The 25,369-nt window shown below is 40.2% G+C and overlaps 1 protein-coding gene and 1 long non-coding RNA gene across 4 annotated transcripts in view; one reads left to right on the top strand and one right to left on the bottom strand.

Annotated features, from left to right (window-relative positions):
- Positions 1–15,338, bottom strand: part of brwd3 (bromodomain and WD repeat domain containing 3) — a 32,220-nt gene extending 16,882 nt beyond the window's left edge. Inside the window, exons 1-21 of one of the 2 annotated variants that reach the window (XM_072702282.1) lie at positions 15,184–15,338; positions 14,986–15,044; positions 14,871–14,900; positions 14,631–14,690; positions 13,476–13,626; positions 13,113–13,211; positions 12,407–12,567; positions 11,138–11,359; positions 10,762–10,862; positions 10,284–10,354; positions 9,970–10,070; positions 9,702–9,742; positions 8,600–8,704; positions 7,565–7,718; positions 6,692–6,826; positions 6,478–6,606; positions 6,136–6,361; positions 4,356–4,493; positions 3,484–3,661; positions 1,748–1,847; positions 188–358 (exon numbers count right to left, since the gene is read on the bottom strand). In XM_072702282.1, the coding sequence (XP_072558383.1) occupies positions 188–358; positions 1,748–1,847; positions 3,484–3,661; positions 4,356–4,493; positions 6,136–6,361; positions 6,478–6,606; positions 6,692–6,826; positions 7,565–7,718; positions 8,600–8,704; positions 9,702–9,742; positions 9,970–10,070; positions 10,284–10,354; positions 10,762–10,862; positions 11,138–11,359; positions 12,407–12,567; positions 13,113–13,211; positions 13,476–13,626; positions 14,631–14,690; positions 14,871–14,900; positions 14,986–15,044; positions 15,184–15,217 (2,466 nt within the window). In that variant the 5' untranslated portion in view covers positions 15,218–15,338. The remainder of the gene's footprint in view (positions 1–187; positions 359–1,747; positions 1,848–3,483; positions 3,662–4,355; positions 4,494–6,135; positions 6,362–6,477; positions 6,607–6,691; positions 6,827–7,564; positions 7,719–8,599; positions 8,705–9,701; positions 9,743–9,969; positions 10,071–10,283; positions 10,355–10,761; positions 10,863–11,137; positions 11,360–12,406; positions 12,568–13,112; positions 13,212–13,475; positions 13,627–14,630; positions 14,691–14,870; positions 14,901–14,985; positions 15,045–15,183) is intronic. The other variant, XM_023834245.2, reaches the window with a different exon arrangement.
- On the top strand, positions 14,400–25,143 carry LOC111855326 (uncharacterized). Of its 2 annotated transcripts, XR_002840862.2 has the most exons (5): positions 14,400–15,033; positions 15,318–15,447; positions 15,787–15,905; positions 23,715–23,797; positions 24,883–25,143. It is a non-coding gene; the product is annotated as an uncharacterized lncRNA (long non-coding RNA). The 2 variants fall into 2 exon arrangements; XR_002840863.2 differs by lacking the exon at positions 15,787–15,905.
- Positions 25,144–25,369: the final 226 nt, after the last annotated feature.

Below are 25,369 nucleotides of genomic sequence, written 5' to 3'. Positions count from 1 at the left end.
AAGGTTGATAAAAGAAACGTACTGCAAGTACTTCAATTAGGTAAAATCCTTCCTTGCAGATCACTGATCAGGGACCAGTGTTTCTGAGGGACACAGAGAGTGAATTCACAATCTGGAACACAACCAGAAACAGGAGGCACCCTTTGCAGCCCATCTGAAGCCTGAGTGCATTAGTCTGGACCGATACCTCATCCTCACTGTCCAGCTCCCCCTGGCTGTCAGCGCTCTGCTGGCCGTCTCCCCTCTGGGTCCGCTGAACCGGCCGTCGCTCTCGAGCGGAACGGGTCTGGTAGGTGTGTCGCTGCTGCTGCCTGCGGGTCCGACGCAGGGAGCGTAGGCCCGGACCCTGCTGCTCATTCTGGGAAACAGGAAGAGGACACCCAGAGGGACATGACTTATTACTGAACAAAACGAGAGATAAGTACAGTTTCCAATGAGTCAGGAAACACAGAAAGAGCTGGTTTTAATTATATGGAGCTCTGCATAATTCAGGGAAAATTTACAATTTCTTAACATTATCAGATGCTAGAAAATCCTTAATTAATCAGGGATTAAATTAACCATCTCAGTAAATAATGTGGTCTGCACAATGGCTTTCATTCAAACAGCTCAAGCAAAGCTAGCTGAAAGGCTCAGTTGGAGCAAAAGCCATGTACTGCAGTTCTCTAGGGCTGGAACTGCCAAGAGATTGATGAAAATCATGAGGGGAGGCGAAAAGAGAATTTCTGTTCTACTATACAGTAAAACCTCGGATTGCGAGTAACTTGGTTTGCGAGTGTTTTGCAAGACGAGCAGAATTTTAAAATAAATTTTAACGTGATAAACAAGCGAGGTCTGCTTTGTCTATGCTTTATCTGCCTAGCGTCATGTAATCACAAGTGAGCCGATGGTTCTCTCTCTCTCTGTGCGGGATTGTGGGTAATTGTCTCCCATGCTCGGTCTCAGTCGGCATGCCTCACTCGTATAGTCAAAATTTAGTAGAAAAGCACCACCCGAATAAGGCCGTAGCAGTGCGAGCAATGAATCTGTTTAACGACAATGCAATGTCCACATTTCCACAAAATCAAAAAGGAGGCAAAAGCAGCTGTCATTGGATAGGTTCCTTGTTAAAGTCGCACAAAAAGAAAAAGATTCCAGTGAGCCAACAGATAGCAGTGATTCCGTTAGTTATAGTGAAAGTCGTCCTACAAAATAACCCTCCTCTTCTCCTCTCTCTCACACCATCCACGATTCTTTTCAAAGGTAAAGTGCAGGTTCATTTGTTTTATGTATTTTTACTTTATATTTTGTATTAATCATTTTTATATGAATATTTTTGGGTTGTGGAACGAATCATCTGAGTTTCCATTATTTCTTATTTGAAAATTTGCTTTGATATACAAGTTTTTTGGATTACAAGCACGTTTCCGGAATGCAATATGCTCGCAATCCAAGGTTTTACTGTATTAGTTAGAAATATGTCTAACATGATTTGAGTTCTGGTCTTACATCACAAAAACCTGCAATTTCAAGACAGGTGTGTAGACTATTGTAACAGGAAAACATATTTTTGTTGTTTCTCACACATTGACTTCTACTGATAAATAACCATCATGAAATGTTACATTCTTTATATCTTACTGACTCAAATGCAATAAATGGTTCCATAAAATTAGTGACAATAGTCATGCCAATCAAAGCACACAGACCACCCTGCAAACCAGGCAGAGAGATTGTGTCGCAGAGTCAGGTTATTTTCTTTTCTTACTCTTGTGTTGCGATGAACAAGCATGGGTGTCTTTCTCCTTTCAGTGCTGTAGAGCGTGTACTCTGCTTCACTCCTGGCCTGTCGGTGCTCTTCCATCATCCTGGAACAAAGGGAATAGAAATCCAGCATAGTCAGAGAGCAGTAACATGCATTAATGCGTTTAAGCTAAGCTTGTGTTACCATCACACAAAAATCAGGGGTCCCACCTCAAGGAAAATGACTATCGATTCAACCTCCGCCCCAGCAGATATTATCAACTTAAACTGGCACAATGGAACAATAACGGGCCTGTGGCTTTGTGTTGTTGGCAGAGTTTGGCCCTTGGAAAATAACTGGGTAACTCTGCTGATGGTGAGCCAACATTCAGTATTCATTGGTGATGTGTTAAATACAGAAAAAATGGGCAGGGGTAAAGGCAAAAGGGTCAAATCACGGCCAAACAACAGGGTCAGAGCATCATCAAAATCGCAAGGCTTGTGGGGTGCTCAGTCAGCCATGGTGAGATCCAACAGACAGCTGTTCACCACAAGAGAACCACAAACCACCTACAGAATGTTGGACGACCAAGACTCATAGGGCCCTGCCGTGTGTGGGTCTGCACAACCAAAAGCCAGACAGAGTGCCTGTGATGTCCACCGTCAAAAGCATCTATAATGGGCATGTGCGTATCAAAACTGAACCTCGGATCAATCGCAGGTCTGCGGGAGCATCTGTGGAATATGCTGGAACAACAAGTCCGTTCTGCAGCTACATAGCCCCATTTGCAGAAGGGTTCAGTGCTCTGTGTCGGGACACATTACTCCTGTGAGCATTTTTAAAATGATCTAAGACTTGTGCCACGCTCGCCCTTCTGTTGGTTCATAACAGTCAGGATAACCTTCATTGACGTCTCGCATCACATCAAGTCTTAGCCGCCCAAAATCGTGTTGGCGGTTCCCGGTTTTCCCTCCTCAGACCACCCTCAGTGTATACTTACCACAAGCATCCTCAAAGTCTTGCTGTTTCGGAGATGCTCTGGCCATAATGATTTGGCCCTTACAGCCACTCAGCCCTTTATCCCTGCTACTTCTGCATTCAACAAGTACCAAATTTTCAACAAGTACCAACTACAAGAACCAGATTTTCGCTTATCATCTAATATATCCCAGACCTTAACATTATCGGTTGACTGGTAGGTTTCTAATAAAACTCATTATGATCATTCCCATAATGTTTTGGCTCATAGAAACAGCTATTCCATAGGTGCTTCGGAAATCGCTTACTTACACAGTACATAATTCCGTTAGAAACCTACCAGTCAACCGATAATGCAGTATGTACTGTACCACTGCAAAAGTTAGTTTAACTATCAATGGGGGGGAAAAAAAAAAATCATGAGTCAACCTATGTAACCGGTCACTGGTTTCTACTTAAATTTATAAAGAAGGCATGTCCTCAGCCATCTTGACAAAAAATGTCCGAGCAAGTGATGCTCTTCGTCTGGCCGTGTGGGATAGCGTAGCATCCATGTGTTGCAAACTTAGGAATTTCACAGAATGTACTGTGTTATCTGGGTACTGTTTGCCTACTGTCTCATCCATACTGTCTCATCCATACTGTCTCATCCATACTGTCTCATCCATACTGATTCAGACATACTGCTTATGTCGCATACTAGATTTCTCCTACTACTCAGCCAATGAGCATTTGATTTCGGATGCACGTCCTGACTTTGTGTGACATAGTGGACTTCTCACCTGTAGACTGCTGGCTGCACCTCGCTGACCACTACCCTTCGACTCCATGCCAATAAGTCTCGCTCAGTGGCAATCTGGCTGCGGGGGGCGTTGTGGTGCATCTGGCGGACGCCCTCTACCTGTCCACTTCGCCGCAATCCCACGTTTGGCGGGGATTCCACCTCCGCTGCTGGCTGAGCTGCAGCAGAGAGGTAAAAAAAAATTAAAATTAATAAAAAAAAAATTAATCTCACACATACAAAGCCAGTCGTCGTATTTTTTTTTTTTTAAAGATTTAAATGATTACATTTAACCTGCTTTTTTTTTAAAAAAAAAACTTTAAATGCTCATTCTCAAATACTGTACGCCATAGTAATACTGGCTTGTACAATCTTGGAGAACTCATGCTTAACCTAATAAGGTAATTTGAATGGATAAATATGACCATGCCACTGGCAAAGTGAAATTAGCAAAGGAATTCAGTGGAGGGGGCAGCACACATCTAAAAAAATTAAATACATAATTTCGGTTCAGCAGTGAGCTCATCCCTCTGAGCTCACTTTTGTATAATAGCAATCTACATGTAGCATACTACACGCTAGACAGGCAGGAAACAGAGATGGGTGGGTTCACAGGACTAAATACTCATATGCCCCTGAATATCCTGTATGAATGCAACCAGAATAACACGCAACAATTATATTATACATCCTACGTCTTTAACACTGTTCCCTTATCCAATAAAAACATCCAATAAAATAATGGTAATCTGCCAACCTCTTTTCTTTGAATCTAAACTACAATGTGGGCAAAGAGTTTTAGAAAAGTAGGATAAAATCAAAGAAATGTTAGATATCATGCAGATTTTGTTCTCAGGTATCCCTTGTTCTCACCTCCATTTGCTGGTCCTGCATTTAGATTAAAATCTTGCTGGTTCTGCATTTGCCTGATGAGTCCATCCAGGGGGCTCTCTTCTTCCTCCTCCCCCACAGTCTGCTGGCCAATCACCTGCTCCACCACCTCACCATCACCTAAAACAACAGGAGACATTGTGCTTGGGTAGATACAAAGGTGCCTCCAGAATTTCAGGCAGTTTACAGGACAGTAATGTGCATTGATTTAATTCTTAAAAACTTACTATTCAATCAAGGCACACGGCATAAACGCCTTGACACTCATACTAAATTACAGTGTAGGCAGGAACATTTTATATATCACACACACACACACACACACAGTATATTTTACGATAGCCATGTCACAATTATTCAACCCATATAATATTGTTGTTTTATAAAGTTTTATAAACTCTACAGTGATCCTTCATTTGCTTCAGCTGTGATGCATATATAAACCCCACCCATGAAGGTATTCAAGTTGAGTTGCAATCATGGGAAACACATTCCAAGAGACACCACCGGGAGCATTATAAGGAAGTTTAAAACTCATGGGACAGCTGCAAACCTACCTGGCTGTGGAAGAAAGCCCAAATGTCATCAAGGGCCCTTAGCAACTTAGCCAGGACAACCAAGAGAAACTCCTGTGTGACTGCAAGACACCTACAGGATGACCTGATGAAGGCTGCTACAAGTGACCCAGTGGCAACTATAAGACGTGCACTGAATAAACAAGGACCTCATGGCCGGACTCCAAGACGCACTCCATTCTTGACTACAAGATATTTGGAAAAGGCTGCAGTGTTTTGGGAGACAGTTCTATGGACTGATGAAACCAAACTGGAACTGTTTGGACATATGGACCAGCGGAATGTCTGGCGTGTGAAAGGCCAGGCTTTTGACCAGAAGAATACCATCCCCACGGTCAAGCATGGACGTGGGTTATTGATGATTTGGGGTTGTTTTTCTGCAGTAGGAACAGGGAATCTTGATCGTGTACCTGGCATCATGAATTCCCAGAAATACAAGGCCATTTTAAGGAGAAATGTGATGTCTTCTGTTGACAAATTGCACCTTGGTGATTATTGGACTTTCTAGCAAGACAATGATCCCAAGCACACCTCCAAATCAACCAAAGCTTGGTTGAGAAAAAGATCCTGGAACCGCCTGGAGTGGCCTTCTCAGTCACCAGATTTAAATCTGATGGAAAATCTTTGGTGGGATTTAAAGGCGGCGGCTGCAGCACGGAAGCCATCAAACATCAATGAGCTAGAGGGTCTTGCACGTGAAGAATGGGCAAAGATTCTGATTGAGAGGTGCAAGAAGCTTCTCGGCACTTACCAAAAACGCTTGTTAGAAGATATGAAAGCTAAAGGATGCTCCACAAAGTACTGAAACTGGGGGTTGAATATTACTGCACATGCACGTGTTAAGAGTTAACTTTGAAGATCAAATGAAAAATGTAAGTCAACTCCGTTGTCAAATTAACTCATATGTATCAAATGTTTTTTTGTCATTTAGTGTCATCTTTCATCTGATTTACTGTATAATGTCTTTTGAGGTGGAGAGGTTGAATATTTCTGATTGCAACTGTACATAAAAATAAAATGTGCAACTTTATTCGTCTTACTGCTGTTTTCATACATATTTGGTCGTAAACTGGGCCTTAGCTCAAAAAAAAAAAACAGCAAGCCTTTGACTTACATTTTTGTCTGTATACTGAAACATTCAAAACTTTCATTCAGAATGTAAGTGAGACTAGATGAGATTTCAGTACCATTAGCCATGTAGCCCAGCTGTGGCACTAGCTGCTCCTCTCTGCAGTTCTCACGCCCAGGCACCAGACGCTGATAGTGTGGCGGATGGGGGTTCCCGTCCACGTCCACCAGGAACGGGGGTGGCATGAGGTGGGGAGCTTGCTGGGTTTGCTCGTCCAGGACAAAGTTGTTAGCATCGCGGATCAGCGGCCGGAAATCCGTATGGAAGAACATCTGATCTGGGATCTGGAGGAGAAGGGAGATTTTTAAAATCGACCAACTGCCCAAAACAAGAAGCTTTTTGGTAGAAGGTCTGAAAAGTTTGAGCGGATGCAAATGAGCAGTTATTGAGGACAGCTCACCTTTTCATACGGTTTGCTGCAGCCAAACCCAAAGACGAGCAGGTGCCCATGGGAGTCAGTACAGACAAAGTGCTGCCCATCCGCAGAGAACTTGCAGTCAAAGACAGCGCCATGACCCTGGCCTTCGATCTGTAACAAACATGAGCTGGTGAGGAATTTTAAGATGCTAATCAGGACTTCTAAGCAGTAGCGGCTCCATGCTAAGACAAATCACCATGTTGAAGAAGTTGCGAATCTTGGTGCCCTTTGTCAGGTCCCACGCGTAGATGTTGCCATCATGGCCGGCGGACAGCATGATCCGTGAATCAAAGGGGTGTGTTTCAAGAACAAACACCTCATCATCGTGTCCCTGAGGATAAGAGATTCATTCAAATTCTGAGCATGCCTGGTTTTATACCAGTCATCCACTGACAGCATTTAATCAAAGTAACATTTACATACAAGTTACAAAGGGACAACATACAAGTTTTCTGCAACTAACTTTAAAATTATTTTTAAAAATAATAGATCAGTATTCTAATCTAGATTTTTAGCTAAGCAAAACAAAAAGGTAGTTTGACTATGAGGAGATTGACATACAGGTCTAAGAAAGTTTAAGCAGCAAAGCCATCACAGGAAAGATCCAGTACTGTCACAAACTTTCTGCACCTGCAAATTACAGATCTAAGTGTTTCTTGGAGCTGGATGGATGCAGGGGTGGTGGGGCGAGCTTCACAAATATGGTATGAGGTGCATTACGAACTCGTGTTTTAACAATTGTTACTGTGATGATAGAGGCCAATTACATTTAGATTACATAAGGCTGCCACAAATCAGGCCTTATTGCTTATCCAAGTAATTTAAGGCTGACCCTATTAATCTCTGGATTATTGTACAGTTAGGAGTCAAACCAATAAATTTCCATGCCAGAAGACAGCATATTAAATCATCTAGCACATCTGACATACGACAGATACTTATGTTTTCCCCAGACTCCCAAAAATGACTACAACCCACAAAAAGAGAAAACTTTTCCCGTGTTAGTATAGTAAATAACAAAACTCTAAGAATGTACACAGAGTACAGCCTCATTCTCAGCTACACCTACCGACAGAACATGCAGCAGCTGGCCAGTGGAAGAGCTCCACACTTTAAGCAGGTAGTTGGAAACAGCAGTAATGACGGTGTTGTCCGCACAGTCCCAGGCAACCATCGTCACAACAAGCTTCGTCGTCTTATCCTCCCCAGAACCTATACTGCTCCTGCGGTGAAGACAAAGATAATGCTTTCCGTGCCATGACATCCATCCACTAAAGTACTCAGTGTCTTAATACAACAAAGATCACACAAACATTGAGGAAAACTCAATACAGATAAGTCACCTGTAGACAATACAGACAATTATAGAACATACAAAAAAAGTGATACCCATACATGACAATTCTGTATAAACACAGTACAGGGATCAGCGAGTGCTTTTGAGTGACAAGCCTTTTCACTAAGGTTCTGCAGAAACTGTATTGATTGTTAGTTGTCTTGACATTCCACATTCAGATCAAGCGGGAACAGAAAATGGATGGATGGAGCACAGCAGAAATCTGGCAATACTGCCAAAAGCAGTATTAATGTACGACAACCATTTGCACAGTAAAAGGCACGAGAAAAATACAAAATTTCTTCCCCTAAAGAGCTAATAATCTTCTAATTAACAGCACCTCCAAATGAAGTTCTAAACGTGAATTGAAATCACAATCGACCCAAAGGCTATTCAAACCATAACTAGCACTGCTATTGCCTGCATATCATGCCATAATTTTTGTGCATATTTACTGCACAAGGTCATTGATGACCATGCCAATGGCTGCATGCTATCAAGGGACAAATTCCTACATAAAATATCCAACAGTTTAAAATAGTTATCCAATTTGTTCATGTTAACGTATATATCAAGTATTTTCTTAAAATATAAACAAGTAATACATGAGACATTTCTACAAACAAAATGTGCCTAAAGAATCACGAAACTGAGGAAAAACAATGAAACATTCAATGCAAGACTGAAAGCAGCAACACATACAGCAAAAGTTCTCTGAGATGCTCCTGCATCTTTAAAAGGCTACCCTCCAAATGAGCAGCGTCTTACCCAGGCAGCCGTGTGGCCATATCCAAGGTGATACTTTTCCACTCCTGATGCTGGTAGTGCCACACGCGGGCAGTGCCATCTCGACTGCCACTCACAAGCCTGAGGCTGTAGATTGAAAAGTCTGTTAGCAAGGAACACACTGAGCAACAGGCTAGTGTGCAAATGCACTAAGTACAGTGGCTGCATGGAGGACTATGGATAAGAACAGACATACATGACAGGTGGCAGGTTAGTGGTTCATTCAGATTTGTGTTTCTGAACTCTGGACACAGGGAGCAGCAGTGAATGCTTCTTTCATTGAACAATGGTGTCACTACACATAAGGTATAGTATACCCTTTATGATTACTATGTATTTGCTTCAATGTGTGTGTAAGAGAAATTAATGCATCGTTGGGGTAATTTTTGCACCTATAGAATAAATCTCAATTCATATTTAGGTAAGAGTGAAATTACTGTTCAATTCCCAAATTATTTCTGGACAATTTACAAAAAGGTAATTAAGCAGTTTAAATTACACTTGAAAAAGTTGAAAAAGACTCCCGTTACTTCAACCACTAGTTACACTAAGAAGATTCTGCTCAGCACATATGCAAGAACAGTTCAAATGTAAAATGATGTAACTGCATTGAATGGCGACTTCATGTATATCTGCTTGGTAATGCAAACAGCCTATTCCTCCAAAAAACTTCTATGACTGCAATTATATGCAGCAAGCAGACAGGGACAAAAAGTTTGGTTACGGTTTGACTAAGCATTATAACAACTAAGACGTGTGATCAAAGTTATTTTAAATGTGGTATGATTGCTGGTGCCAGACATAATGGTTTTAGCACCTCAGGAAAAAAAAACATTCTCCAGAGAATTCAAACATCTAGTTAGCTGCAATTCTTTTGGGCAAAAATAGACTATTAACAAGAGAGGTCAGAGGCGAATGGCCAGACTCATTAAGGCTGATGATGGCCATATACACAAAAGTAACAGCGTAATACAATAAGTCGTGCACAGAACAGTTTCACTGAGGACAAATATAAACATGATATAAATGTTAAATCTAAATGAGGAAGTGTGTAAATCAAAAATAAGCATCAGCATGAGCTGACCTGTCACTCTTGTTGCAGAACTGGACTGCTACAACCTTATCCTGAAAGAAAACAACAGATGAAAAAGTGAAATAGGAGCAGCTCTGTAACAGAAAGAACCAGGTGCTGGCAGAATGGCAACAATGTATCTCCCCCCCATCTAATCCATCCAACCTCTACAATCTCTAGCCCCAGTTCATCAGTCCCAAAACCATTATATACTCCCCACCTGGGGAATACAATGAACACATGCAAGGAAGTTACAACACATAGCTTCTTCACATCTCACCATATGTGCATCCAACTCAGAGAAGTTCATAGGCTCCGCAGTGCCCAGGAAGTACACCCTGATGCCATGATCAGTGCTGCCCGTGGCTAAAAACATACCACCTGAGACAGAAGAGGAGGGAAAGTCAGTGCATAAGAGACTGGCAGACAACATCTAACATTAGATTCCTCCTCATTCATTGTCAACTACCACAACTCTTCAGTGTTATTATTGAAAGTTTTTATGATGATATAATGGTTAGTACGGTTTGTTAGTGACAAAGAAATATGAATGCAAAAGCTCTATGTTGTGTGTATTTTTTGAGGTGAACATACCACAGCTAAAGGAGGAGCAGGAGATCTGCACTCCCGGACGAGATCGCTCTGTAAACTTGAACGGACGCTCACTGTAGGAAGAGATGATGACAAGACACCTCTAATATGAATGCAATTCAGTTTATAAGAAACCTATTTGAAGTAATGAACAACAGGTCATTGTCTTTCATAAGAAAAATAACTTGGTGATGCCTTGAACGCTGCAACAAAAAATATTTCAGTCTAGAAACCAGGTATAAACATCCATTCCTAAAGAATGGCAGGCCTATGGAACAAGGCCTTATTTTAAAAAAAGGACCAAAGCAAATTCCTGTCATAGTGAAAACACAGACACTGAAAGAATTTTAAACTAGCCTGTGATACAGATGAGTTCATATATCAGATTGTATTATTTACTGCCCAGAGACAAAAAGTTAACATTTAGCAGCACATACAAATGTATGTACAAAAGAACTGTCAAAGACTGCTGAAGACTGACTTGAACTTCATGGTGACTGAGTTCCACTGCCAGAAGCACACCATCCCATCTGCTCCAGTGGAAGCCAGGTAGCGCGTTGTCCCTTTTGCCGATGGTGAAAACTAACACCCCAGAAACAGACAAGTATGCCTTTAATAACACAAATATAATACACCTCAAAAAAAGAGAACAGTGGCTTTCAGGATCCATCATCTTTACATTATAAGGTATCAAGACTAAATATGACCAAGACACCATAACTAGCCCCCATGGGTCCTCACCACCGAACCCATGGCCCTGAAAGTCCATGAGATGTGAAAACTGGAGGATCAGAATATTCGACCCCCATGTCACTGTGAAGACTGTGGGCAGCGGTAGCCAGTCAGGATGCTCTTGCCTGTATGGACGTGATGGCAGAAGCGTGGCCCTGCAGCACTGTGATGGGGGCACACGTGCGCAGGCACCACACCCGGATGACAGTGTCGCAGCTGGCTGATGCGATGAGAGTGTTCTCATAGTTAACTGCCATGTCAGAGATTTCGGCTGCATGGCCACGCAGTGTGGAGAGTAGACGGCCGTCATCTGTTGCCCAGATTTTCACCAGGCAATCATCAGAACCCTGCAGACAAAGGGGAGGGGGGGGGGGGTTCTGTTTCAATGGCCATTTCACACATCCAGAGTCTATTGATTTTTGAGAACGTACACACTAAAACCAACATAATGGAAAGAGGTACAAGTACAATGATTTAGTTCAGTTTTTCTGCCCATAAATGAAGTATATCGAGACAAGGAGCTGAATTAAATACAAGAAATAGTGAATGAGGCAACTAACGCCAGGCGCAGTAAGTATGAACGTTTTTTTCAAAGCTGTACAAGACTGCTGAATAGCAATCTAGTTTCAACACAGCTGATCACTTCTGTCACATCATTATACACAATAAGTGCATATTATCTGCCATTATAAAGTTAACAAGAGTCTAAATATAATGTGTCAATAAAGAACATTTTGCAAAACTGGCAATAACACATTCTAAAACTTTTACATAATTACTGCAAAAAAAAAAACAGAATACCAGTACACCAGTAAAAGAATTCCCATTTTGGAACAGATATTTTCCTTGGAACCTAGAGTTGCCAGTGCAATTTGAAACCTGTTTAGGGGGTCTAGACTCCACAGCACTTAATATACAAGGCTTTTCCATCTTAGTGCACCACACTAATTGTAAATCAAATGCTTTTGGTAATTTGCAGGAATGACCAAGACAAACTTTAATTACATTTTAATTAAACATAGCTAATGTCTGTGTATTTTCTGTTACAATTATTACCATTTGTCAATTAAAAAACATTCTTACAACAGCAAAGCAGCTGCTCCAGGGTGTAACAAAGAAACAAACCCCGCCTGGTTTGAAACTATGCTTTGCACAATCGAAGAAAAAGAGAACTCTGTATTAATAAATCCAGAAAAATACATGTATTCCATGTAGTAGAATTAACATTTTTTGTGCCTAACCTGAATCATTTTTTCATTTCATTTTTATGTCAAGTGCAGACAGCTATTGCAAAAGCTATCTGAAAATGTTTTGCTGCATGGAAAAAAGACTGTCAAGACAACTGAGTAAGGAAAGAAAAAGTAATGAGTTGAAAAGCTTTACATAATTCTCACCGTAAAGACGCGGCGGCCAGTACGGTCGAAGGCCACGCAATACACAGACGACAGGTGGCCCAGAATACGGCGATGCATCTTCATGTGCTGGTAGGTAGAGGAAGGGAAGGCATGGCCAAAGCGAAATGTCCCCGTCAACTGGCGGGCACCCATAATGGCAGCTGCATAGGAAAAGGTACAATTATCATAGCTTTGTAAACGATTGCCATTTTGGAAAAATAAATACTACATTTTAGAAGAGGTCATCAAAAAATTACACCGAGGTAGATTCATTTACTATAAAGGATCTGACACATCATACTCAAGACACCTCCAGTTAAAATACTAACAATTTAACATTTCCATGATAGAAACGTAGCCAGGTCACAGGAAGCAAAATAATGTAAACTTACCAACCTACAGATTGAGTGGAATAATTGTAATTTGGAATTTAAAAGAGATTTAATAATTTAATACATTTTAATTAATTTTATAACTTCGAAAATCAGCCACTTAAACTAGTATTACATGCATTAATTTCTTTGAACAAAACTGAACACTGTGATCATACATATCATTAAAGATAAATACCTACAAACTGCAAATGCAGTGGTAACTAAAAACAACAAAGAATACCATTTTAAAAGATCCCAGGAACGGATGCCTGGCAGACAGAGCACAAAAGCAGCATTTTCATCCAGGAGGTAAAAGGCTGACCGACACTGACCGATGTTGGGTGGTTTCCCACAGGTGACCGGCGGTTCGGGAGGCCTTCCTCGATGCAAGGCCGCGAAAGTAGAGCCACTCCATACTGTGCGAGCACAGCCTGTGCGAAAGGAAGACTGCATCACCAAACGCAGAATATCTGACAACCTTCATGCACCAATTCATTTACAGCTTCTACTATAAAAACCCATTTTCGTAAGGAGCAATTTTAATATATACCTATAATATTTTACAGGAAAAAAAATCTGGAAAAAAGAATGCTGTAACAGTTAGAGTTGCGATACAAGAATGAAACATTCTAGCATAATCGGAAGCTCAACAGTAAAACAAAGAATCTGGTAGATGCCTCGACGATGGGCCTTACCCTTGGCACTGCGCAGAAGAGACTGCCTTCCAAGCCCAAGGAGGGTACGGACCCCCGGGACACTGGGGGGGACCTCCTTGTCAAGGAGCGGGCCTATCCGCTGACACAGGCGCAGAAGATAATCTTCCGGGATGTGTTTATTGAGGGTCACCTGTACAGTGATAAAGGTGAGGTTTGCGTGTGAAAGCAAGCATCATAAAATATTACAATGAATAAAACGGAACCCGACAATGCCTAATTATGTATAAAACCTTAATTAATGAGACGCGCTGTAATAATCTAAACTGCTGAATAAGAGTTGGACCGCCAATAGTTGACGGCCCATTAAGTGTCGCGTGGATGTGTATAAACAATGGCGAGACCTCACGGAGCTGACGGGGGATAAATAACCTGTCTAGAGTTCACGTGGTAGCTTTCATGGATTTAAAAAGTAATACGACTTTGGAACAATACGTTTTGGAGACATAACAACTCATCGTTCGGCGATTTAATCGTCGGCATTTGTATTTCTAGCTGGTATTTTAGCACAAGAGTCACTTAGCTAGCCAGCTAAGCCAGTCCGTAATATCATGTAGGGGGGGAAACTGGCCCGTGTAGGCTATGTAAATGTACCGGGTTGTATTCATCGGTTTTCAGTTTCATATGTTATAGCGTATATCACCAATCACCTTTCGTGCTTATATACTTCCTTGGTACAACCACCATTAACTAGCTTGTTGCGTCTAATGAATATTCAAGCATATACTGCGGTCAGGCGTCTCGACACAGACAGCCAATCAGATTCACTATTTGTTTTTTCTTCCACTTGTATCAAATAGCAACCGAATTTTGATAGGCTACGAGCCTTGACAGACGTTTCTCGCCCCCAATCCAGCATCGTTTTGCGCACTCTCGCTTAGCCCCTCCTCCTTCTGCTGTACACAATAAGACGTTCATTTCCACGCAAAATATTAATTTCAATCGACCATATTACAATAATAATCTTTTGCTAAAAATACATGCTAACCTAAGTTTCCAAGTCATTAAAACAACATTCTACAGACGCTTTTATAGCATAATCTAGTACTGTAAATTTTTAATAAAACAATAGTTTAATATTTAAAAGTTTTCAATTTTCTGTATAGACTTCACATAAAAAGAAACCGCTACACTTACCCAATCTTCGAACTTTCGTTTATTTTGTTTGCCGTCCCAACTCCAGCGTTTAGGAATCAGCTAAAGAGGAAACACGCGGTTACATTAAAAACGGCCAGTCTGGATGTACACAACACACGTTTTTCCTGCCCCCTAACCATCCAAAACGAAATTATGTAATAACTGGAGCAGAAAAGCGATATCGCGGAAACGAGACGTGAGAATTAGCTAGCTAGTAATAGACGGCTGAGCGCTGCCTACCTCGTACTCCTCCAGTTCCTCCACTAGGATCTGAAATGAAACAGTACTTTTCTTTACCTCTCTTCTAAAAAAAAAGTAATTGGAATCGTGAAACGTCCGACTGCTTTCCGCTTACCTTGGCAGATCTTTTACACGGTCCCGACTGGAGAAATCTAGCAATAAGGTAATACAGTTCTGAAAACAGAGGAGCGCATTATATAGCCATTCAGACATAGCATGCTAGCAGCTAAGAGCTAGCCACACAAACCCCAAACTGCTTGCATCTCCATTTTAACAAAAAAAGAACAGAAATCATAAATGCAACGACACCAACCAGCTTCGATTTCTGAACACTGATGCTCGGCCATCACTCGATCCAAACGCCACTTTTAGGTTATTTCCTCAGTGTGTATTTCTAAAACAGCCACTTGATTAATTCCCCGGCGTTCGGCCTTTTTCCTTTCTCAGGCTTTCACGACATCGCCTTTTGCTTTGTTAGCGCCCTCCCTCGACAGGCTGCAAACTTGCTGTTAACTCGTCAGCCGCTGGGTGTCGGTGAGGTCAAGGAATGGACGATTCACTGGAAGAAACATCATCAGTAAGAGTAATATTTTAAAAATGATTTCCAGTACTGTTTCTAATCTGAAGCAAATAAAAAAGGGGTGACAGTTACAACTTACCAAATTCAGAAGGCCGTGTTTTGCTATTTAAAACGAATCTGATGATGATGATGACTATATTATATGATGAATATTATATTCTCATTGTTGTTGTTATTATTATTATTTGCAAAAGATAATAGTGGAATCACTGCAATCATTATAATCTAGAAAATGCACTAATTATTTCACTCATAAATATATTAATAAAAAACAGAATATTCTAAATAAATGCACCAAGATACAACATTTAATTTTTTTCAACCTTTTGGTTGCAGCATCACATGGAACTAGAAAACTTTCACAAATTAGTATTTGGTACAATAGAAGAGTCACCGTAGGACTGCAACAGACAAGAATTTATGTAAACATGGGTGATTGAATGGATGGAAGGAAGGTACAAAATAATTCTTGGGGGCATTGGGAGCAGGGGGAGGCAGAATGGCTCATTTCGAGTGGCAGGGCCTGCAAATACGCATCATGATGCTGACCCTGATACCTCTGTGCATGTTTTGGTAACAGTTTCAAAACCGATTACAGTCTAGATCATCATTTTTTTCTCCTACCTTTGTTGTGTTTGTGTGGGTTATAATGGCAATTTAGGATGTATACCAGAGAATATGCATTTATATAAAACATTTCCTCTCCCCACCTCTCCAAAAAAAATCATGATTAAAAGCCCAGCCCCGTGTGGCTTGTCTCTCTTTAATCAGGCTTACCAGATCTGTAACTGATACAGCTTCAATTTAGGTCCAGTTTGTCTCAAGATGAAATAAGTCCTACATAATCACCTATACAATGTTCCTGGGAGGTTTCAAAAAGATTCATCAAGTACTTTCACAGTTACTGCGTTCACAAAACAAGCACATTCTGCAGGTGTATCTTCATCCATATGTTTTTGTGAAGTGGTAATAAGATCCTTCAATTACTTTTTGAGTTATCATGTATAAAAGCTTAAGTGTCTTCCTCGGTCACCCTATCCTTTGCCCTCACTAAGCAGCATGATTTCAGTTTTGGTGTGATTTCCCTCAGAGTTTGATCAGTTCCAGATCATCACCCATAGAGTGTGTCTGCAAAGTTTAAAAAGATCCATCAAATGTTTTTGAGTTATCGTGCTTTTTGGGTTTTTGTGACATAAGGGTCTATGGCAGATGACCAGTCCCAAAACCAAATGTTTTTCTCATCCAGGGAATGAGACAAGGCTTTACACAGAATGAGGTATGGAGTATGGAGTTAGTTGTTATGGTGATACATCAACATATTGAGAAGTCTGCGTACACTTTGTTTATCATCTCTTTCATTTTTTCAGTAAGCCAGAAGTTATATTGGAATTGGCTAGTCAGTCTTTTACTGAGAATGGTATGATTTCAGTGTAGGGTCATTAACTTTAATGGGTTTTGTGTAGGCAGTTCAAAATAGTGTATTCCCCGGGAAAGTTGGATTTAAGCCAACAGGTCTCTAGGACTACCCCTTTACTCTGTCCACTGGAGTGTTAGCCCATTATAGAGAAAAAAGTATAATGAGTTTATGTACACATTTCCCAGCTCTTTATCGTGAATGATGATTGTAGGAACAATAATAGTATTAAATAAATCTTGTCATTATTTAATGAGAAAAGTGTTAGGTTGTGTACACAATCATTATAGACCTATTGAAGTATTTAGCATTATTTATAATTTTCCCAATAAATTGAAAGCAGACTAAATGCTGTTGGCATGACAACAATGTATTTCCCTGAATACCCCGTTAACCCCTCCCTCCATCTTATTCTTTCCTTCCCTCACCCCCATCTCTATCACTAGCCTCCCTACACTAGGCTTTGATTGTATCTAATTCTTCATACTGTTATATTGTCCATATGTTATACTGCGATGTGCAGTATTTAGCTGGGATTTTCAAAACCGGTGCTATTGCGCTGCAGGGAGGTCCTTCACAAATTTAATGGAATAAAATGCAGTACACCAAAAATGTTACCGTAATACCGCACAAGTCTATACTCCACACCCTCTCCACCTCTCCAAAAAAATCTTTTTTCAAAGCCCAACTTTGCATGACTTGCCACAGTATAAGCAGGTTCACCAGATCTGTGCCTCTTCTTTCATGTGCCACCAATGACTAGGATTAAGTGGCATAATTAAATACCCCCATGATAATTTTTGTCGATTGGATTGGATAGCAAAAAAATATATCTAAACTTTATGTCATTATATTCAGAAAATCATCTCTTGCCTTACAGTTTGAACATCACTGACCCATACAATGTTCCTGGGAACAAAGATCCTGGGTTGACAAGAAGGCTTCTGCAGTCTCTCAATCTGTCCTCTATTGCCGCCTAGAACTGATTTGTCTCGAAATGAAATTAAGTGTAGGTTTGCATCCATATTCTATTTTTGTTAAGTGGTAATAAGTTATATCAAAGATCAAGTAGAGTAAAGAGAGTAATATCAAATAGAGTTATTTTGTTTACAAGGTCAAATGTCATTTGCAGTCATTCTTCTATTGCTGCCACTGAGCATCATTGCTTGAGTTTTGGGGCAATTTTCATTTCCACTTGTTCACACTTGCAATGAGTTATTAAGGTAACAAGATCAAGTCTCAAAATGGCCATTTTCCTTTCTATTACTTTGCAGTGCTGCCTCAGTTTTGGTGAAGTTTGTTTAAAATTTTGATCATTTTTGCAAGGCACTGCATCTAACTATGCAGCAAGCTAGATGCAGTGCCTTGCAAAAATATGCACCCCCTGCATCTGTTTTAAAGTGTTATTGGATACAATTGATTTAGAAACACATTTTCCAAGTTACATTTTTTATTGCAAAGTGCCACACTTAAATCCAAAATGATTTATCCGCAGAAAACAAAGGCTGAACTGAAATGTGCTTATTTGACAGATAAGACTGTCCTGGTCAACTTGTTTCTGTTACTAGGATAATCCTTGTGGACTGCAATTTTCTGAGCATGGCAAAATTCTCAGTGGGACTTAAGGTGAAACATTGAGTGTCTCACTTGTGGATATTCACCATTTGTTGCTAATCCACCTCAGTGTTCTTAGGCTGTGTGCTTATGATCACTGTCCTGAATTTCATAGCTTTCCAGCTCCAAGCAAGTTTTGCAGACTGTTATTTTCTTTTGCAGTATAACCATGCACTTTGTGCCATCCATTATTTTTTAGATTCTGATGAGATTATCAGTCCCTGATGATGACTAGTGTTTCCTTTTGTCTGCACAAAGTGCTTTGCGTTCTGGCTGTAAAGGTCTTGGTTTCATTAGAATATAATGCGCTTTCCCAAATCTAAGCAGGACTTTGTTGTTGTCTGTAGTGCACTGCTCATTTGGATATCCATACACATAGATATTATCTGGAACCTTGTGCTTTTTGTGCATTTGTACAAATTAATCTTTTCGACTTTGAGTTTAATTTTCTTGGTCTTTCTTCAAATTCACCACTTGCCAAACGATCATTGCAGAGACCGGGGTTTTTACCCAGTAAATGAGGCATTTTCTTCATTTGCGCACAGACAAAGGTCTATAGTCGTGCAAATAGGTTGCCTTTGAGCTACCAGAATGTTGGGTATCAATACTTATGCTAATAGTTGACATACTTGACATTTACATGCATTAAAAACTGAATGGCGGAATGGTTCAAATACTATGCATAAACTGAAATGTTTTAAATGATCTGTGACTGATTTTTTTCTGTTTGTTATTAAGCTGCTCTCATCTTTGTCTATTTTATAGCGACTTTATCCTGTAAATGTATTATTTTACTCTTATTTTCATAATAATTTTATTCTTGTTTGTACATATCTTGTTAAACTGTTTTGCTTTTGTCTTGTATTACATATTTCACCAAGCACAGTCCAGGAAACAGGTTTAAAGTCATTTCTCTGCACAGTGGTACAGTGTGTGATTGTACATGTAACAAATAAAACTTGAAACTTGACACACTGCTGTTCTGAGGCAGACAGACGACAGACATAAGACAGCATGGTCTACTTACTGTGACTTTGTGGTTGTGGTATGTCAGACCTCCCTTCGTCTGCAGAAAGTTTCCATGCAGACAAATAATGTTTAGGCAGATGATACTTGCACCCAGTTGTCAGTAGCCTATAATGCTAATGCTATTTGTACCCAGGGTGTATAGCCAATCTGGCTGTTTGCACCCTAGTGTTTAATATAACAGGCTTTTTGCTACACATAAGAGGGGAATTCTCCCCCATTGTGGAAAATGAATTTCACACCCTGTAGCTAGTTACCCAGATTACTGTGCATCTTCGGCTAGCTAACTATTACTAGAACATTTTGTGGATAATGTATCCCAATTTGGTGCCTTCAGCCCTTGAAATGATGTGCAACCATACATGCAACACAATATTTATGTTTTTGTGGAGCCAGAGGACGAATAGATGCCATGTGGCTATTTTCACCCGGGTGCAGATAGACACCTTGCTACTGTACTGTGAGCAAAGGGCAGAGATTTTTATTGGTGATCTCTCAACAAGAAAGTCATTCCATAGTGATATGCTTCAGCACTGACCAAAGCAGTTTTGGTGCTTGGGTCCCCATGTTGTAGAGATAATGGACTCTAAGACAGAATGGATCCTTAAAGCATTCGTTATTGATGGTTTTCAAATACCGGTAATAATCTTTTACAATTACAAATTATGTAATGGTGACGTGTAATGTGCATGATTTTAGTATTTCTTAGTATTTCAGTATTTTATTTGTTAGCAACTCGTCTGCAGTAGCTTTGAAAGCGGCAAAACAAAACATATAAAAATGAATGTATATAAAAAGATTTTTCTGATTATGCATATAATCTGGCCGGTACAGTATATGGTACTTGTATAGCTGTAATTTCTATTTTGGACTGATTTAGTCTAGTTCAATGGAAAGACTGTCTGGCTTTTTTATAGGTCACTATTACTGGTAAAATGTTTCCACATTCTAATCTAAAAATCTGTGAATGCAATCAAAAAAACTAAAAACGCAAAGGTCTTGTATTTTGTTTGATTACTTATCGTTAAGGTTAAGGCTGAGTAGGGGTGAGGGTTATCATATGGTGCTTTTACACTAGCATACAGGAACTGAACCATACCCAAGCCGTACTGCAAAGTGAGACTAGTTATTGCTTGGTTCTAGTTTGTTTCAGTTTTCCACTGCAGAAGGGTCGGCTTGGTATACAGGTAGGCCTTGCCGGGTTTGGAGAGCAACAATGACATAAAACCAAAGAGACACTTATTTACTGTGCCCACAGTGTACAAAATGAACTAGCAAGTCTGTGAGAATCACCGTGTTATGGTGGTGTCCAATGCCTGCAGAATTAGAATTTGCTTGTGTAAATCTGAATTATGAATCCATTCCATTCAGTTGTTGTATAGTATTTTTCAAACAGGTGGTTAGACATTTTCAAGTTCCGAGATATTGGGATTGCATCAGTACATCAGGATGTACGATACTACTGATAGTGATAATACAATTAATAGTGAATAATATATAGAATATCCCTCTTTTTTCAGATAGGCCATGCATATCAACGCAGATCACCATTATCACCATTATCACCATGTATTTCGACCAATCAGGTGTTGATGACGCAACCAGCTTGGTTTGGTCATGCTTTCGGCCCTTGTCGGTGCAGATACAGCTCAGGTGGGCCTCGCATAATTTACAACGGAAAACCGTCTATAGTTGTGATTAGGGTTTTGACTGTAGAAATGCATGGAAAGTCCCCACAAAGATGTAGATACCAAATCTTTGTGTGCGTGTGTTTGTGTGTGTGTGTGTGTGTGTGTGCATGTGCATGCACTGTATAGGGTGTACCCTACCTCTGTGCCTAAGGCACCCCATGTCCTGTACCAGGATAAGCAATCGGAAGGGTGTTTTTGTTATTTTTCTCCAGCATGTTCTGCAAAAGGACTCTAGTCTGATTTATATAGATCTGGACAATGTGCAATATCTTCAGAAATAAATTTACCAAGTTTGTATTAGAATATTGTAACAATATGTTCAGAGTCATTTAACTTTGCCCTTTCAATTTAAATGTAGTGATTTCACAAGAAAAAAATACTGTATGACCTGGATGGCATTAAAGGCACCTAACCCTTGGCAACAATGACAGCCTTCTAAAGTTTCTTGAAGCTGTCTGTAAGCTTCCTTTCACCTGTCTGCTGGCATGTTCTCCCACTGATCAGTTGCAGTTTGTTCCAGCTCTTGAATGCTTGCAGGATCCCGTTTCCCAATGGCAGATTTCAGTTCTTTCCAAAGATTTTTAATCAGATTGAGATCAGGACTCTGTTAACCAGTTTAAAACAGTTGTTTTTTTTCTCTTTTTCAGCCATTCTTTTGTGCTTTTGGATGACTTCTTTGGACCTTTGTCCTGCTGGAGGACCCACAATCTAAGATCCAAACCTAGTTCTTTGACAATGAGTAGCACACTTTGCTCTAAAATGTCTCAGCAATCCTCTAATTTCATGATTTTTTTTATAGGGTCAAAGTCCACCATATTACAGATCCTCCACCATATTTATCTGTATGTAGGGTGTTCATTCCTTATATGTTAATTTGGTCACCTATAGACAAATCTCTGGTATTGCCAAAGAACTCAACTTTGGTTTCCTCTGTCCATAGACATTTTCCCAGATTGCGGTTTCTCTCGGTAGGTTTTGGAAAAGACCAGTTGTGCTTTTTATGCTTTTCTTTTCATAAAGCCCTTCTTGGTTTAGTGTGGCATACTGTACAGCATGAACCCATGACTTCAGGTCAGTGTTAAGCTCTGTCAGTGTTTCATGTGCTATGGAAGCTTGTGGGCCAGCAGCAATCACATGCTTATCAAGCTCCCTGTGAGGGAGGCTTCAGAAAAGTGAGCCAACTCAAGTTACTGGGAGTCAGAGGTGCTGAAAATGTGACAGGTGGCTGCTGTCTGTGGTGCTTATTGAGGCTGGCAGCCAGCGGCTTTCTGGCTGGAGCGGAGCAGCTTCCCGGATGGATATATGCGGCATATATCCATCTGACTGATTTGTGTTTCGGAACCCAGCTACCAAATTCCTCTTTCACCTCTTACAACCACATTCTAAGCCTTAGACCAGGGATATGAGGTATACAAAGTCACCTGACTGTACAACCACTTCCAGAAAACCTTAAAAATAATTGTTGATGGAACTAAAATGGCATAATGGTCTTTTCTTCAGCCCTTTGTACGGGCAGCTGTTGATATCAGCAGGGCTTGTTGGCCACCTTGAGGTGCCGACGCAGCAGTGACCTGCAGCTTATGCTCATTAATGTTCAGCCTGGGTGCAGAGACCGACCAGACATGACGAAAGAATTAGTGGAATGATATTGTTACTTACATAGGACAAATATAAAAAGCACGTGCTGAAGCAGGAGTGGTATATTTCAAGGCAAGTTAGATTAAGGCTATAGTGAGCTAAACTAAAATAGCAGATCTTAAGCTTGGATTTGAATGCTGAGATAAGACGTCGTTCCTTACATTAGCTGGCTCATCATTTCATAAGCTTGGATGCCTATAGCTGTTGGCTTTACTGCCAACAGTTTGCTCATTTATTGGAAATACAAGGAGGCATAAATCCTACGCAAAAAAAAACCGAGAGTGCGATCTCTACCATAATGATAAGCCCTGTTAGATTAGCAGGGGTATGATCTTTTAACTCCTAATAATTTATGGGAGAAGTTAAAATTGGAAGCTAGTTCAAAGCCATCCAAAGTGTGGTGATGAAATTAAATAGGTTTGATTCTTGCTGTGCAATTTAGAATTTGCCGTTTGTGATATTTACTTCAGAGCTAGGAATAATAGAGCAAGCAGTACACAAAGCTTTTCTGTATTGCTCCATGCATCGCTCCATGCATCCTGAAAGATTTGCAGTTTTGTAATTGAGAATTCAGCAAATTGGTGTGGCAGTTTTAGTGAGTGTGTATGATTAATACGTGAATAAGTGACGTTTGTATTATTTTTTAAGTATGTTCATTCAGGGCTTTTCTGACTGATGTACTTATGTAATTTCTACTCTTCCAATTAATCCAAATTCCTGGGTGGAGAGGTGACTCTGTGGGTAACACTGTAGCCTCACATGTTAAGGGTTTGGCGCTCCTATCTGCTCACTGCTCTGTGTGCGAGATTTGCCTGTTTTATTTGGAGCCACAGTCCAAAGACACGCAGAGAGACTAATCAATGTCTCAAAATCGCCCGTAGGTATGAAGATGAGTAAGAAGATGGATGGATGTAAGATCATGAGGATATTTTAAGCCATTCATATGTTGGCAGAACAGAATTAGGTAAGGATGGAAAATGTTTTCCAAGTGGGTCTGTCATCAGAGTGTATGCTAATATAGCGTCTAAATTAAATCCAAGTCAGAAAGAAGGGCCCAAAACGGAGATGAGCATGTTAAATATGGTATAAATTATTTGTGCAATTTTATATGAGTTATGTTTAAAGGGGCAGTTCACCCCAAAACTGAAAAAAAATATCCTTTAAAGGAACTTTCTATCCATCAAAGTTATTCTGCTGGGAGTTGCCTAGTTTTGAAGACATTGGCCGTAGAAATGCCACTCTTCTCTCGAATGTAATGGGACTGAATGGCGTTCTTTCTGTGGTGTTTACACTGAACTCCACACACCAATCGTATCACTGTGCAGTATATTTCGCCGGGGAACTCGTGCTCGTATCTTCTGCGTAGTGATACAACTGCTGTGTGGAGTTCAGTGGAAGAACTTAGTCCCTACATTAAACAAAGTATGCGGATTATCTTGAGTAACAGGGTCATGATTTCAGGTAAGAGATGTTGCCGTTGATTTTTTCTAATGTATTTTTTGGTGCTTTAATTACCACAGAAAGCCTTTCAGTCCCATTATATTTCAGAGAAGACATTTCTACGGCAGATATCTCCAAAACTAGGCAACTCCCAGCAGAGCAACCTAGATGGAGAGATCGCACTAAAGCCCCTCTAAAAGATCTTTTTTTCAGTTTTGGGGTGAACTGGCTCTTTAAGAACTATGTACTGTACAATATATTGCTAAACAGAGCAGCCTTGTTTCCTAAACAATACACATTTTGCGTTTAATTTTAATGTTGTAATGGTACTGTCAATTTTTATTTAGGATTAGCTTGCTAAATGATAATACTATTAAATGATGCCTCGATCAGATTGCTAAATTTATTATGTCAATATACACATTTTTGTTGAAAATAAATCTAGTTTTGAATGTAACCAGTAATAACAAAAGTGGAAATAAATCCCGTTCATATCCCAAATCCTTCACTCTCCTTCATGTCTTGAATTTATAGAAGAGATTATTTGCTATTGTTCATGCTGTTGCATATCCAGTTGTGAATTCACTGCTTGCAATATCTACTTTGCAGATGAGGGTGAAACTTTTCAGGTTCTGGATGGTCCCTGTGTTGCAAGGACGTGTACCTTGTATTCCAGGTACAATGATGCATCTAAGGCTCTTCAATAAATAGTATAATTATAAATCAGTACAGATTCTAAATCTATTGTTCTAAAACAATTTGCTTTGTATTTTTTTATTGTACATTTTTTGGATGACTGAAACAATACCAATTTCTAAAAAGTGCAAAATAAAACTATGACCTATACAGCTCAAGCTGTGATGAACTGTGTCCTGACACCTTTCAATCATAGCCAGCATTAACGTTTTTCAGCCATCTGTGATACAGTAGCTCTCCTGTGGGATCTAACCAGACACACTAGCCGTCGCTCCCCACACGCATCAGTGAACCCTGGGCACCCATGAGTCATGACCCTGCCGCTGGTTCACCGCTTGGCCTTCCTTGGTCCACTTTTGGTGGGTATTGACCACTGCATACTGGAAACACCCACACAAGA

The sequence above is a fragment of the Paramormyrops kingsleyae genome, chromosome 18, assembly GCF_048594095.1.
Source record: "Paramormyrops kingsleyae isolate MSU_618 chromosome 18, PKINGS_0.4, whole genome shotgun sequence".
Classification (NCBI taxonomy): Eukaryota; Metazoa; Chordata; class Actinopteri; order Osteoglossiformes; family Mormyridae; genus Paramormyrops; species Paramormyrops kingsleyae.
Note: the sequence above shows the minus strand (reverse complement) of the source record. Positions and strands in the feature narration are given on the sequence as shown.